Consider the following 14,782-nt stretch of genomic DNA (forward strand, 5'->3'; position numbering starts at 1 on the left):
AAAGACTGGCTCCATTTTGTTGTTAAAAAATAGTATTTACATTGCCTGCAGCATCTCTCTGTAAGAATAAGAATCAGCTTATTTCTTTATGTTTCAGAAGAACTTGTTGTACTAATGTGAACAATCTGGGTGAACCTTTTCTGTAAATAGACTGAGTTCATCTCAGCATCAAAAGCACAGGGTCCACTCAGATTCTTTCTTATTCCAAAAAAATAAAACCTGCTTGAAGACTAACAACTTGGTCAGCTATTTGTGATTTTAGAGAACTCTTTTAAATGTTTCTCAAGTGCACAGGGCTGCTAATTAGAATTTTAAAAGGTCAGAAGATCATTGTTGATTACATAAAACAAACATGGAGAGAACCTTAAACTTCCCAGGGAAGTCTACAGCAGTTAAATGTGTTTGACATTGCTGAAACTCGTCCACTGTGAAGTCCAAAACCCCAAATTGTTATAGTGACTTCTGTTCATCTACACTGCCTTGTTTTTCCCAGCTTTCAGTAAGTGTAACTACCAATGCTAAAATTAGATCAAGATGCCATGGTTTTCAAATCTACTAACTAAAGCTAAACATTGAGCTTTATATGTGACACCTTCCCCACTGACATACAACTGTGTTTCATAATGCTTTAGATAATTTTCAGTGAAGCCAGAGTGTAAGGTGTTTTATTCTCTCTGCCTCTCCCTAACCCTCTAAGAACCTGGTCTTTCAAACCTCCAAGCCCTGCTCTTCTCTTCTGCTCATGTTGCAATTTTTTTTTAAGGACTGCAGAATATGAGCCAAAGATAGTTTGAACTTTCCTCCTTACCTGTTGGGATTGGGGTGCTATCCCTAGCTGTTCCCCACCAGCTTTTCCCATTCCTGAGAGGATTTTTAGGTCTGCGCTGAAGTAATTTGAAGGCTGCTGCTGAGCCTCCTTGGCATTCATGAACACTCCCCTGTCTTTTCTCGCCTTCCTCAACAGTTTTTAGTTATTAATGACAACTAGGGAGCTTGTTGCTCTGGTTTTTGTAGTGTAACTTCTTCTGCTAACCTAGTATGGTTAGCAAGATTTATTAACATGTAAGACAACTTTATAAAACTCTTTATAGCCTTGCTTGTAGTTTTCTTGTTTTTTCTATTGTATAGGTTATGGATCAAGAACCAAATTCTATTGAAAAATCAATAGCTGGAACTTTTTCCACATTTTCAAATACAATAGTGACATTAATAACTTAATAATTAGACACGTAGGTTATGCATGGTTGCACTGAAATGTTTAAAGAAAAGAAGAGTATGAATACAGAATAGACTAAGTAACAGCTTTGACATCAGCTTGGGGAATAACAAGGTATTCACAAAGCAAGGAAGAGAAACCATATAATTTCTCTTGCCTATCCATAACTCCTTTTTCTCATAAACCCACTACTTCAATGTCAGAGACTCTGGCAAAAGCAATTAAACATGCATTCATTTTTGTACAATGGATTGATAACAGCTTAATGACCTCTAAAGGCAGGAACATCAGTTTCTTTCTTTTCATGCATGTTGTTCTGTTTCTATTTAGGTATCTTCGTATGCTCCCCCCCATCTCCCTCCCACATTTACTGTTTTCTCTTGGTGCTCTATTTGCAAGCTTCCCCACCCTCCCCCCAGGATGTATTTCTAGCAGCTGAGTTCTCTCCTACACAGGTCATCCCTCCTTATACTATGAAATAGCAAGCCAACCAAGTAAGACATAAATGAGGCCACACTGAAAGAAAAGGACATTTGCTATTAAAAAGCCCCACTTCTACCACAAACAGATTTTGATGCTTTTAAGGGTGTATACCTTCACAGATATACATAAACCAACATTAAAAGGCAGAGCTGTTAGATAAAAGTAGTTTTCATACTTAAAAGTATATTAACGCATACTTACAAGATTCTAATGTGATTAAAAACCACCGTAATAGTGCTTACACCATGATACTTAAATATTTAAGAGTATGATGCTATTCCGAAACGCTGTAGAAACAAAACATATAAATGTGCTCTTAAAATATTTTCTTCATTAAGACATTTCCACAGTCTGACCCTTTTTGAAAAGCTTGACTATTTGTTCATCTATCTACAGAAATGTACATATATATATATATATATATATATATTCTTTAGACAGTACTTAAGTATTTGAGGACAGTGTAGATAAGCACAGTTTAAAGAGTTTCCATCTGCTTCTCTCAGTGTAGATAAAGAAAATGACATCAAAGGGTATATCAGAGGTGCAAACGCTCTGAATTCTTGTAATCATTTTTGCACTGGAGAGATAATTTAGGAAATACTTTTCTAACACCAGTCACTTCATATGTGCAAAGATGTGCTTCTAACTCAGCGTCTCATTTGAGAAAGCGTGTTCACCTCTGTCGCTGCTCACAGGTGACTCAAATCTTTGGGAACACAGCCCTCCTGCCACATAACCTTGCTGTACACCTGCTGTACATATGTCCACCTAGAATATTTTCATTCTCTTTTCGTATTTTTTCTGACAACTTTACAATTCTGACCACTTTTTACACTGCAGGTTCCCCACCAAAAAATAACTACAAAGGACAAAATCAAATCTTGATTTCTCAATAGTTTCATTTCAACATCAAATTTTGAATTCTTACCATGGTCTGTGAGTTCAGACATGCAGAGTTGACTTGTCTCATCTCCACTTGGTTCATCATGTCCTTTGGACACATAGTCGCACACTGGCTGAGAATGAACTAGGGGTTTTGAAGTCTGCTCATCAGGTTCCTTAGTTGAATGAGGCAGCATGGAGAAACAGGTAGAGTTAGAGCTTTCAGCAGGATCACAATACAATGGTTGCCCTGATCTATACAACTGCCGAGACTTGCATTCGGCAAATACTAAAACACAATCCTAACTTTTTTCCTAAGTGATCAGTAGTGACTCAGCCATAAGCAGAGACAGATTTAACTTTTTTTTTTTTTTCCCCCCAGACACAATTGGAAATAGAAACTAGACTGCATGTGAAAGAAAAGGTACAAGACAAAGCACGTAACAAAACCTCATTATTCCTGTAATGCTTTCACTATTTCCAAACTGACACTGTTCTCTCTACAAGGAGATGTAGTGCTAGAATTGAACAGGACTATCTTCTGTTGCAGACAGCTTAAAAGCAAAGGACAGCTTACACTGGGCATCATTCCAAGACTTCCTTCTTACTAAAAAGCCAGTTGAAATGTTAATATTCTTAACTAATCAAATGAAAAAACCACACAGCCATGCCAAATTAGAGTGTTTAAGGGATTACAATTCTAAACTTATCTTGAAAATGAATGTATTTTGAATTCTGATGTCACATAGACTGTCAGTAAGTATATTTCAGAGAGCAGATGTAGATTTAAGGACAACTTAATAAAAGAAAATTGTGCAATGAATAGAGAGTTTGTCGAACCATATCTGAATAACTGAATGTACTTTCCCTCATCACAGATCCAGACTTCAATGCACCTTCCAAATTATTAGCCTGAGACCAGGACTGTGCCTCTAGTATTACAGAAAGCACATGGGAAAGAGAAAAGTGTTGTACACTGCATATGCATAAATGAGGCCTCCAAAACAACAGCACATACTTACACGCAGGACATTGACATTCAGCTGCTGAAAATTGCGTGACCTGAATTCTTGCATTCTTTTGATATTTTCTTGATACTTTTCTTCTGCCAGTTGTCTGTAAATACAGAATACTTGTGTTTAGGATGCATTACCAGGGAGTGCACAAAGGTATCCTCTAAAAGCAGATGTGGAAAATCAAATTCCTATATGGTGCCAAACATTTGTGGCATCTCCTCAAGGTGACGTTAGTTTTAGTGAACTCACAAAGAAATTTCAAGCCTTATTTCCAAACACTATGATATTTTTCTTTCACAACTTGCATAATATAATTGAGCAATATTAAATTATTAGTCTCAGTCTTTTGTGCTTCTTCCAGAGATATTGAATACTTTGGACTTTATTCCACCATGTAGTGCAGGTACGTTTCAGCTGAAGACAAGCATGCAACTCTCAGGTGTTATAAACACTTCACCTAGGGGAGAGTTGGTAACTCTGTTTTTCTGTGTGGGACTACTTAAGCCAAGTGCTACATTAAGCAGCTCTTCCAGTTTGCATTACTATATTCCTTCCCATCAAACTCTAGATTTGAACTCTAGATTAGATCTCCAGTCTGAGAAGGTACTGGTTTTGCACTGTTTCAAAAACTTTCAGCTAGAGTCAGATGGCAATAACCTCAAGATTAATATAGATCCATTTTAAAGATTCATGACTGAGAACAAGGTTGAAGATTAATATGTTGCCTTTATATTACGAAAAAATACATTTAATTTTGTTGCTGTGGAAAAAAAAACATGCATCTAAATAGAAAACGCTGAAATGCAAGAAAGCAAAGAAAATTAAAAGCAAACTAGAACTAGCCTGCAATTAGTATTATTTCCTAATCTCCATCCATTTTAAAAAAGCGAAGGAGACAGACTTCCTATTTATAAATTTATAAGTACAAAAATTGGCCTACCATATTATTGAAAACACCATGCAGAAGAGGTGTTAAATTTAATACCTTTTCTACAGTGGTTTCAATTCAATGAGATTTTTTTTTTTTCAAATGAAAATAAATTTACATACCATATCCAGTATCAAATGCAATGGTGTTAGACAGACATAAACGTTCTTCAGACATATTTTCCAAAAATTGAATGAAGGCTTTTATGGGGTTTTTTGTAGCTTTTGGGTATTGGAATTGCAAGTTGTCACAAGTAACCCTAGGACGTGATTTTACAGGGCATTTTCGCTCAACTGCAATTACTATTGACTTGCAAGTATATTTAACTGCAGAGTTTCAGAGGCCATATATTCAGGCTTCATGTCACCCTACAGTATTTTTCAGTACTAGGACATCATTGTCTTATTGAATTGATAACCCGCTTTGGCACAACAGTTTTAAGACTCCTCATGATCAAAAATAATTATTCCCCCTTACCTCTATAAATGAGAAAATATTTGTTAATTTACATTGCATTTTGCAAAATGTTTTTGAAGAAAACATCAAAAATTAATTAAAAATTAATACGATGCTTTTCTGATTTTTATTCATACCATATAAAACATTGAGTATTTTTAACTGCGAAAAACTCAAGCATGTCATCAAACCAGTATATTCTTCTTTTTATTTAAAGAAGGAATCCATGCATACACAATTAGCCTTCTAACTGTTTCTCATATTCCACTCAGAAATGGTACTTATTCTCCTTCAAATCCCCCCTTTTATTATGTCTCACTCAATAAAAAATCAAAATCATAAAGCGTTTATAACATGCCCATTACCCCTGTTTGATCATTGGATAAGAGCATCCTCTGAACTGCTAACTTCTATTGGCAAATCTCTTAGGCCAAAACAATGACAAAAGCTGGACTGTAACTAAACGTCCAGCTCCTCAGACTGGGCAATGACAAGTCATTAAAAAAAAAGTCTCCTATTGTAACACATCTGAAGATCTCTCATATGCTTATTTAACCGGAAACACAATGCTCAAAGCACCAGTTTTGGGCTAATGTTCTGACTTTTTTTTCCTACATAAATAATTGCTGTGATTTAACTCATCCAAAATCCCCATTCACTTTGAGTAGCTGAAGACCCTTTCTAGTTTTATGTTTACCTTGACAGTTCTATCTTGTTAGACTGCTGGATGGGGAAAACTGCACGGTTAGAGCACAATGCAAATGTTATGCTCAACTTACTTCAACTTCTTTGCTTTTTCATCTGCAGCATTTAACTTCCTCAGCCTCATTCGTTCCCGCGGTGTCATTTTCTGTACTTCAGACAGTTCCTGCAGAGTTTGCAAATGAACTTTCCTCTGCCTGGAATTGAATGCATGCAAACCCACCTTCATATAAAAATGTAAATATCAATATTTTGGTTTGATATTGAAACATAGTGACATTTCAAATGGAATTATTAGAAAGTCGCAGGTACTGTAACAGACTAAACAGACTTTAGTTTGGAAAGCAAATGCCTCTTTTAAAGTGAAATATTTAAATTTAGACTTAGATTCATGAAGAATGTGAATAATTTCAGGCATTTCAGGTGAGAATGGAAAAAGATAAACTCAGCTCCTTAAAAGGATAAATGTTGAAGCACAGTGAAATATTTACCTTGTCAGGCTTCATTACTGAGCATATTCCAAGTACAATGCAAGCCTTTAAATGAGAACCACAGAAAAAAGCAATATCACCTATATATTTTATGTCAATTGTTACAGGAAGTCCAGAATAAAAGAATATTAATGTCTTTAATGACAGACATAATTACAATGTTATCCTGTTGAATTTCTGGTCCTAATTAATAATAACAATTCACTGGTAAAATGGTCTCCATAGACCATCTCTGAAAGCTGAGCATGAATTATTGACATACGGATCTCAGTTTGTATTTATCAACACAAGAAAACAATATTAGACTTGTATCAGAAAACGGATATTAATCTCAGATTTTTATTTTATATTCTACAGTAATTTCTTATAAGATAAATTCAGTTCTGATCATTTAAGAGCCCAGTTTTGTAACCATACAAATTGTAACACTCCTTCTGGACTATCATTCTGAAATCAGAATTTTAATAAATGAGAAGTTTTCATTATGCTCTTCAAATTTTGACTACAGAGGGAAATAGCGTAAAGATATGAATATTAGTGTGAAATATGAAAGACTAAGGACAAAGACAAGAAGAGTTCAATTATTCATAAGAATGGAACTAACTCTTCAAGTATGAATAATGTAGACATATTTCTTGTCCTCTGTAAAAAACTAATTTAAATTATAAGAATCTCTTAGGAAAAAAAGCCATTTTTCATCCAAGTCAAAACTGAACATACAGCTTTATTTGTAGTTAAATATTTAAAACGTATGACTTGCATGGGACTGGAATAAAGTAAGCCATTAGAGGCCTTTACTAGAAGAAACTAGACTCAACTATACATGGCAAAAATAATTCCTGGTGAGAAAAAAAAATGATAAAGTAGCAATGATTGAGGAGGACACCATAATAAGCAACTCCTTGTACACTCACTCAGACTAGAGTATGCCTTCATTACAGCGGATGTGGGAAATTCACTATGTTTAAATTATTTCTCCTCCACTTTTCCGCTCTACCATTTTTTGTGTATTTTTATTTCATTTTACCTACCTCTTTAGAACTCAGACTGCAGAAATTATTTGGCATTTTGTTTATGAGTAGCAATACAGATGGCTAATGTTCTCATAAATAGAAAGAAATTCATAATAACGGTATGACTTTATGTATATTCCAAACATTTAGCCAAAAATAATCAGAATTCAGCACATTTGAAGAAAATTTATAGTGGAGCTTCTCCTAGGATTTTTTTCCTCAAAGTGATGCCCTTAATTTGAAAACCTCAAGGTAAATTTCCATGCTCAAACAAAATCATATTTTTTAGGACCCCTGGGCCTCTAAATGGAAGCAGCTTTCAGACTTTCTATTTCCTTTTAACAAAAGTATAGAACATGATGTTTGAAGTTGTAGTTAGAACTCGCTCTTCATCTTGAGAGTACAGACTTGCTTTTGAACAAAAATAGTTACAGATTCTGGGATATACATGAATGTCCTCCCCATATGCTAGCTCTGTCAATATATGATGTCCATTTGGAAGGTGATGAGACTCAATATATTCAAATTAATGACAATAGATCATAGTATGTGTTACAAATAAAAGAAAGTTGTTTTCAGTCTGTCCTAGAAGCAGGGAGATATTTGAAGTCTAGGTATATAATTTGCAGGTAAAAATACTGCTTCCTCAAAACATCTACAGCTTTTGGATGCATATAGATAAGTTTAAATCTTGTACCCACAAAATAAAGGCATGGATTAAGTTTCTTTAAGTTTCCCATATGTTATGTAATAAGCATTAAATACTCAATATAATTCAGATAGAGTTGGCATAATATTTGGGCAAGATTTCAGTGCCCCTAAACTATTTATGGTATATCTAAAAGGATCATCTCTGCACTTGAATATAATTAAATATAACTTGACAGTTATTTAGAGGAAACAAGAAACAGGGTGTCCACTGAGTCCACACAGGATCACAAACTCCTGATTTTGACCATGCTAGCTCTTAACAGAGCAAAACCAGGTACAGAAAACTCAGGGACAGGGAGCAAAGGGGAAGGCCAGATGCCATCTAAATTGCAGAGTTAATTTACAAAGGTAAAATGAAATCGCCCATGCTGACATTAAATTAATTGATTGTATGAAATGGCAACATTGCGATTTCATACAATCAATTAATTTAATATATATTCAGTGCCTAAAAGAGAGATCATATGCAAAAGCACTACTGATGTAAGAGCCAAGAAACATCACTAGCCTTAATTTCTCACTATAGTTACAAGACAAATATAATAGTATCCTATGGATGTATTAGCTGAATATTAGTTTAAGTGTATATACTTTTATCTTGGTGTCAATCAGGAAACACAGCTTACACATTCAATAATTAGTAGGCACACAAAGAGCAGCACTATAAATGATCATGACATAACTAACATGATGTTCTAAACCTTCAAAATGTAAAGACAAAGGTCATAAATTACATATCAATCGGTAATAAGTTAACATATGCATATACTACACATGCATACGCAATTGACACAGTTATATGATTAAATACTTGATCTGCAAATCCTTTTTTTCCCCTGAATGTCTTTAATTGTGCATCTCACTAACGTGGTTGCTCTTCTGTATTTCTGCAGAATGGGTCCCTCTAAATATAAAGCACAATAAGATTAACACAAGTGTTTACAACATGATATTATTTGGCAACACTGTAATTTCACTTACTGCTGCCCATAAAACACTTTAAAGTACTTACACGGCATCAAAAATGGGAGCAGCTTCTTTCTGCCAGTTAAGTGCCTTGTCTTTCACAGTCATGTTTGTGAAATTGTACTGTATATTCTGCAAGGCAATAAAATAGAAGTGATAACAACACTTGAGGCTGAAGTGATCCAGGCTCTTCAGCTATAACACAATACAGTCCTCATGTAAAAACTGACTGAGTGGTTTCCTTCCCCACCTTCTTAGAAAATCAAATAATATACACACTGAAGCAGGGACCAAAAGAGCAAGATGTGTTGTTTTTTCATTAAAACTATAACTAACTAGAACATTTTAGAGATCATATGTACCCAGGCCCAAACGATCTGCACTTGTTACACATAAATGCCTGTTCTCCTTGTTGCACATAACATTTAAAAGGGGACACATTAAGCATGTAAAGTGACAAGAGCTTCATTTCTCACTGCTTCACTACCTCAGTCATATTTGTAATTTAGCTCTGAAAGTCCCCTGAATTAATGTTCCCATGAAATGCTAGCTAATTATTTTTCTTAACACATTTTCTCTACTCCATTCTGCTTTTGCAAAATATACATACTCCAATGGTAAGTGTACAGCTATTGCTTTTTCTTATATACCTTTAGTTGTTCATCAATATAAGGGAATTTTAGGATCTCTGCTGCTGCTGGTCTTAATGAAGGATTCTTATTTAACATGCTGAAACATTAAAAAACGAAAGTCATAAGTAAGCAATTCCCAAATTAACTTAAAAAATCTGCTAAACAAGAAAGTAACATACCTACACAGCACAGCATTCAGTTTGCTTGGATAACTGTCAGGAAGAGAAGGTGTATCCCCTTCTACAATTTTTAACACAACAGACAAAAAATTGTGTCCAGTAAATGCATGGTTCATACAGCACATCTCATATAAAATGCATCCCAGAGACCTTGAAGAATAAAATAATAGGAATAGTATAAAAAATATTTTTGAAAGTAACACGCATAGTGACATTACAGTAAGTAAAAATCACAATTGTATACTCTTTTCTTCTGGGAAAAAGATATTTCATTATCATACTATCCTTTTCATCCAAAACTTTTTTATTCAGATCACAAATTAGTAAAACTTTATAAACAGGAGAAATCACCGTTCTGTTTCCACAAGTGCAGGCAGAAACTTAAATTCCATAAATAAACACACATATTCATATATATATATATATATATATATATATATATATGAAAAAAATAAAGTCAAACTACCTTAAGTGGTTACTCACTAAACCGAGAATGAAGTTTTTTAATTAGTGACTGACTTGAGAAAATAGTTTAGGAGTGTTTGGACACAGGTTTGTTTAAATTGGTTTTGCAAATTAATTTCTGGCAACAGGCTGAGGCTGAAATTCAAGTTCAAATAACAGAAATGTCTTCTGACTGATTTGCTTACATACTCAACACAGAATATTAAATCAGTTTTTACTCAAAAAAATATCAAATGTTAGATGAGAGCACCATATTGCAACATCTAAAACTAAATTTCCTCAAAATTTTATTTGTAGAAGAAAAGAAGAAATCTGACCATGTAGGTCTGGACACCTAGCTAAGAACCAGTGTTAGTTTTAAGTCATTAAAAACAAGGAGGAATTATTATAATTTTAAATGGGCCTCTGATTTCCCATCACCTTATTTACCAGGCTCTTTTTCACCAGTCTTAATGGAGATCATAAAAGATCACCAAGTTGAACATTGTAACATAAACTCTCTCATAATTATCTATATAAAGACTATTCATAACAATTTGCTCTTCAATGGGGTTCTGTCCGACAAATGGTTTTTTTAAAAACAGGGGAGTTGAGCTTCCCAGGCTTTGAAGGATGCTCAGCATTACCTCCAGTTTGCAATCAGGAGAACTGAGGCACTGATGAGTGACTTGATCAAGGTCTAGAAAATGTTGGTAAGAACCAGACACAGAACCAGACTCATCTAAGTAATCAACTTAAATATCAGAGCAACTTTACTCTTAATTTAGTATTTGACTGTGGTATTTATAATTTACAGAAGCAGTATGAAAATAAAGCATAGTGATAACAAGTAGAAGCACATATAGGTGAACAGCTTTGATGAAAAGGGTATAAACGTTATCTTTGAAAGCAAATAATGAATAAAGTTTCATTTTGGTAAAGAAGAGGAATTGATTCCGTCTGTGTGGCAATAAAAGAACAAAAGCAAATAATTTTAAAACTGAAACCTAGGCTCTACATACAATGCAAATAAGGAAGAGGAGAGAGAATACAGGGGCTTGCTCACTGGAACTTTTCAAGCAGTATGTGAAAACAATCAGCAGAACATTTTTGCTAACAACTGCATGAAGACCAACTACTGAGGTACATAAATAATTGCCTAGTTTTTGTAAAGATTTAACTGTCAACCTGCTTTCAAACTTCCAAAATCAGTAAACAGTAACACACAGATAAAGACCTATATTTATGATGTATGTTCAAACTCTGAAGCAAGATAATTACTACAAGAGAAAATACTTAAAGTCAAAAAGAACAACAAAAAAAACCCTGTATGCATGGCATCTGAAAGCATCAAACAAAAATAGAAACCAGCCAGAGGGAAGAAAAAAGGAAGGAAACTCCCAACACAACAGACTGTACTATAACTGCTTTTTGCAGAATAAATCTGTTTTTTTGGAGACTGCTTGATTCTGGCAGCTAGAAATTGCTTAATGAGCCATTAGGAGCACAGGATTTGCCACATCAGGGAAGCCCATTTATTCATCTAGTTTAGTACTCTGACTACACCTGAGGCTTTGGAGAAAGATGAAAAGAACACCCAGGGCATTCTGCTGCAGCCCAAGCCATGAACAGGCTACCCAGGGAAAACCCCATCTGTCCCATGAAAGAAAAATAAAAGGAAAAAAAAATGAAAGAAAAATGAGGGAAAAAGAATAAAGTTTTTACTGCAGGATACAGTTCTTTGAAATGAAATAAATACCTCCCTAAGCTGAGAAGTGCTGCCCTGGGTCCCAGAGCAAGACTATTTCTTCCCAGGACAGCTGCTGAGCTGCAATTTCCCAAAGGAGTTACTGGCAAGCAGCTTTGCCTCAAGACTGCATTTTTCAGTTGTGTTTCTACAGTTCTGGTCTAAGCATGACATAAGGAGCATATTCAGCAAGAGAAAATTGCTTCCTGATTCCCATCAGCAATCTGCACTTGACCCAAACATATAATTTAATTACTTTTATAATCTTAGTGTGTATAACCGCCAGTGTTATAAAATTCTAAAATGGTCATTAAACGATCCAGCCTGCACATTTGGTTTGATGGCTCTCTATATTCATGAATAGGTTTGACAAAGGTCCGAAACAGCACTTCATTTCAGCAAACTTGATGCATTACTGTTTCATGTTGAAGCTACCGATGCTCAATTACATCATAAAATGGAGCGTCTGGACAGGCTTCAGTGTGTTCTCTACAATATCAGCCAACAGACCTCTAACTTCTGCTCAGGAGAAACCACCCTGAGGTTTGTGGTGCTAATTGTTTACATAAACATCGCTGTCCTTTTAACATCTGATCTTTTGCTGTCCTTTTAACATCTGATCTTTTGTAGATCTTTCCAAACTATGTTACAGTTCTTCAAAGGCTATAAGATCCAAGTTAGCTTTTAAATTAAACTCCAAAAGCCAGATAATGTAAACACATATACCTTTGTGGCTTATATGTCTCAGTCTGATCATACCAAAAGGTCTTAAGACTCCAGAGTCTATGAGCACAGACAAGCAAGCACAATTAAAATGCAAGTCCCAAGAGCTGTGATGTAGGGAAACCCAACCCTACAGACAAACCAGTCTGACAGTACTTGATGGAAGACAGAGTACACTGGATTTACATGTGACTGTGACATTGCTTTTTCTCTGGAAGACAAAAAGCAAGTTATTTATACTGTTCTTAAAAAGAATTTGCTAAGTTTCTAAGTGAAAAAAACATTTATTTTTCAACTAAATTATTTTTTAATATTTCTGCATCTGAGATAATTTATAACATTTACTATACACAAATACTTTGAAAAGTTCCTGGATGGAGTTTACTTTATATGATCATAGCTTTGAAAAGAAGAGAGAAATGCTATTGCTGATAACTGTTTCCACACACCTTATCTCATGCACTCAGAAACAAAATATGATACAGTTAGAATAGCCGCTGCACAGATAGACAGTCAATGTTTGCACTCAAGGACCTATAACTGATCCTTGGCAGACTCCCAGCCAGCACAGATTTCAGTCTCATCTGAGAAACCCCAAACTTTCATAGTTAAAAAACCTGCAAAACTTGCGGGTGCAATACAGGCTACCTAATAGTGGCAGGCAAATCATGGTAACATTATTCAGGATCTGAACAGGGAATTAGTTTCTGCTGGGATGAGCAAGAGTGATGCTCAGTCCCCAGTATGCAAAAAGCAGGACCTAAACTGTTTGGGATGCCTTGTGCCAAGGGAATCCCAGTTTTCTGGAACAATAGACATCTCTGGGGAAGATTCAACAGCACCCTTTAGCTTTAGGACCATTTGCAGGAGTTATCATTAACCTATTAAGGTAAGTCTGGAATTTCTACATTGCATGAAGATAATGGGAAGTACAAAGGTATCCTTGTTGTTCAGAAAACCTCAGATAAAAGGTTAGCGCTAATGTAATGCATTAGCGAGTAGTCACAACTGCCCTGAATGCACTAAGTATCTTCTTTTAGTTTACTTTTTGCTGGAAAGAAATGTTTTCATTTTGTTTGAATAGTTCTGGGAGTTAGAGGATGCAGATTCTTCCCAGACTAATGTCACAAAGCCCAAGTCTGTTTGGTCTGAAGTGATGATTTTTAGTCACAGCATGGACTGCAATGAAAGCTGATTAAAGTTGTTATGTTGTTACTTTGTTGGTAGACTTCCATGTAATCTCCTTGAATATATGATTGCTTTCTTAATGCAATGGCTCTCCATCTGCATTTCTTGGTGTTGGGAGACCTGTTCTGCCATGATTCTTCAACAGTCTTAATTGGATTACACTGATGTAATCTAGGTAGATTCTGACCCACTATTTCCTGCTACCAGTATTTTAAAAAATCCCTCCCAAAGAACAAGATAAAAACCACACATGCCTTGTAAAAAGAAACAAACAAACAAAAAGTGCTAATAAGCTAAATCGGCCTAAGGCCAAAGGATCTAATACATACACCTAGCACATGTGCCTTAACACAGGGGGTGAGTCATAACCGCTATGTCCCTGCAAGTACAGATATGGTCAGACATTTTCCAGGGAAAGAGTGTGTCACTGGAACACAAACTTAGGTTAAACAAGAAGTCTGTTGTCCCTGTTACCAACAGAGGTTTGATGAAACTTTTGCCTGGAAGGGTTTGAAAATAACCCAGTTGCTCCTCCTGCACATCAGAGGTTCAGACCAAGGTCTCTGCTCTGATTCAGACCAGAAACACCAACTTCAGTCCCTCACACCACCAGGGACTACTGGCTATTTCACACAGGGCTACTGGCTATTTCACACAGCTACCTCTGCATTCTGCTTTCTATAAATTTTAAAATGCTCACTGTCCCAGAGAAGCAGATTGCAATGTCCCACCGCATTACTTCACCTTTCTTGACCCTAAGAAATGCCTTAAAATGACACATAGTCTTCAGTGTGCTTGACACATTTATGCAGTGCCATAGCGTCAGTGGAGGGGGGACACCAGCCAATGCCCAGCGTCAGCGTTGGTCCCACCATGTGGCACGTAAGGCCTGGAAAGGTCCCCAAGACCCTGGCACGTCAGTGCCCCTGGGTCACACTGTGCTTCTGTAAAAGTGAGCCCCAACTGCCAAACGTATGCACACACGACACTGGCGAACCCCCC

General features: G+C 35.8%; 1 protein-coding gene across 4 annotated transcripts in view; it reads right to left on the reverse strand.

Annotated features, from left to right (window-relative positions):
* The window catches only part of NEK11 (NIMA related kinase 11), a 124,586-nt gene that overhangs the window by 72,536 nt on the left and 37,268 nt on the right, over window positions 1-14,782 (reverse strand). For all 4 annotated transcript variants that reach the window (XM_026843182.1, XM_026843181.1, XM_026843183.1 and 1 more), the window contains exons 7-12: window positions 9,679-9,828; window positions 9,518-9,596; window positions 8,914-8,999; window positions 5,764-5,883; window positions 3,607-3,700; window positions 2,631-2,760 (exon numbers count right to left, since the gene is read on the reverse strand). In XM_026843182.1, coding sequence (XP_026698983.1) covers window positions 2,631-2,760; window positions 3,607-3,700; window positions 5,764-5,883; window positions 8,914-8,999; window positions 9,518-9,596; window positions 9,679-9,828 — 659 coding nt within the window. The remainder of the gene's footprint in view (window positions 1-2,630; window positions 2,761-3,606; window positions 3,701-5,763; window positions 5,884-8,913; window positions 9,000-9,517; window positions 9,597-9,678; window positions 9,829-14,782) is intronic.

The sequence above is a fragment of the Athene cunicularia genome (genome assembly GCF_003259725.1).
Source record: "Athene cunicularia isolate RWA chromosome 2 unlocalized genomic scaffold, athCun1 chr2_part1, whole genome shotgun sequence".
In the NCBI taxonomy this organism is placed as follows: Eukaryota; Metazoa; Chordata; class Aves; order Strigiformes; family Strigidae; genus Athene; species Athene cunicularia.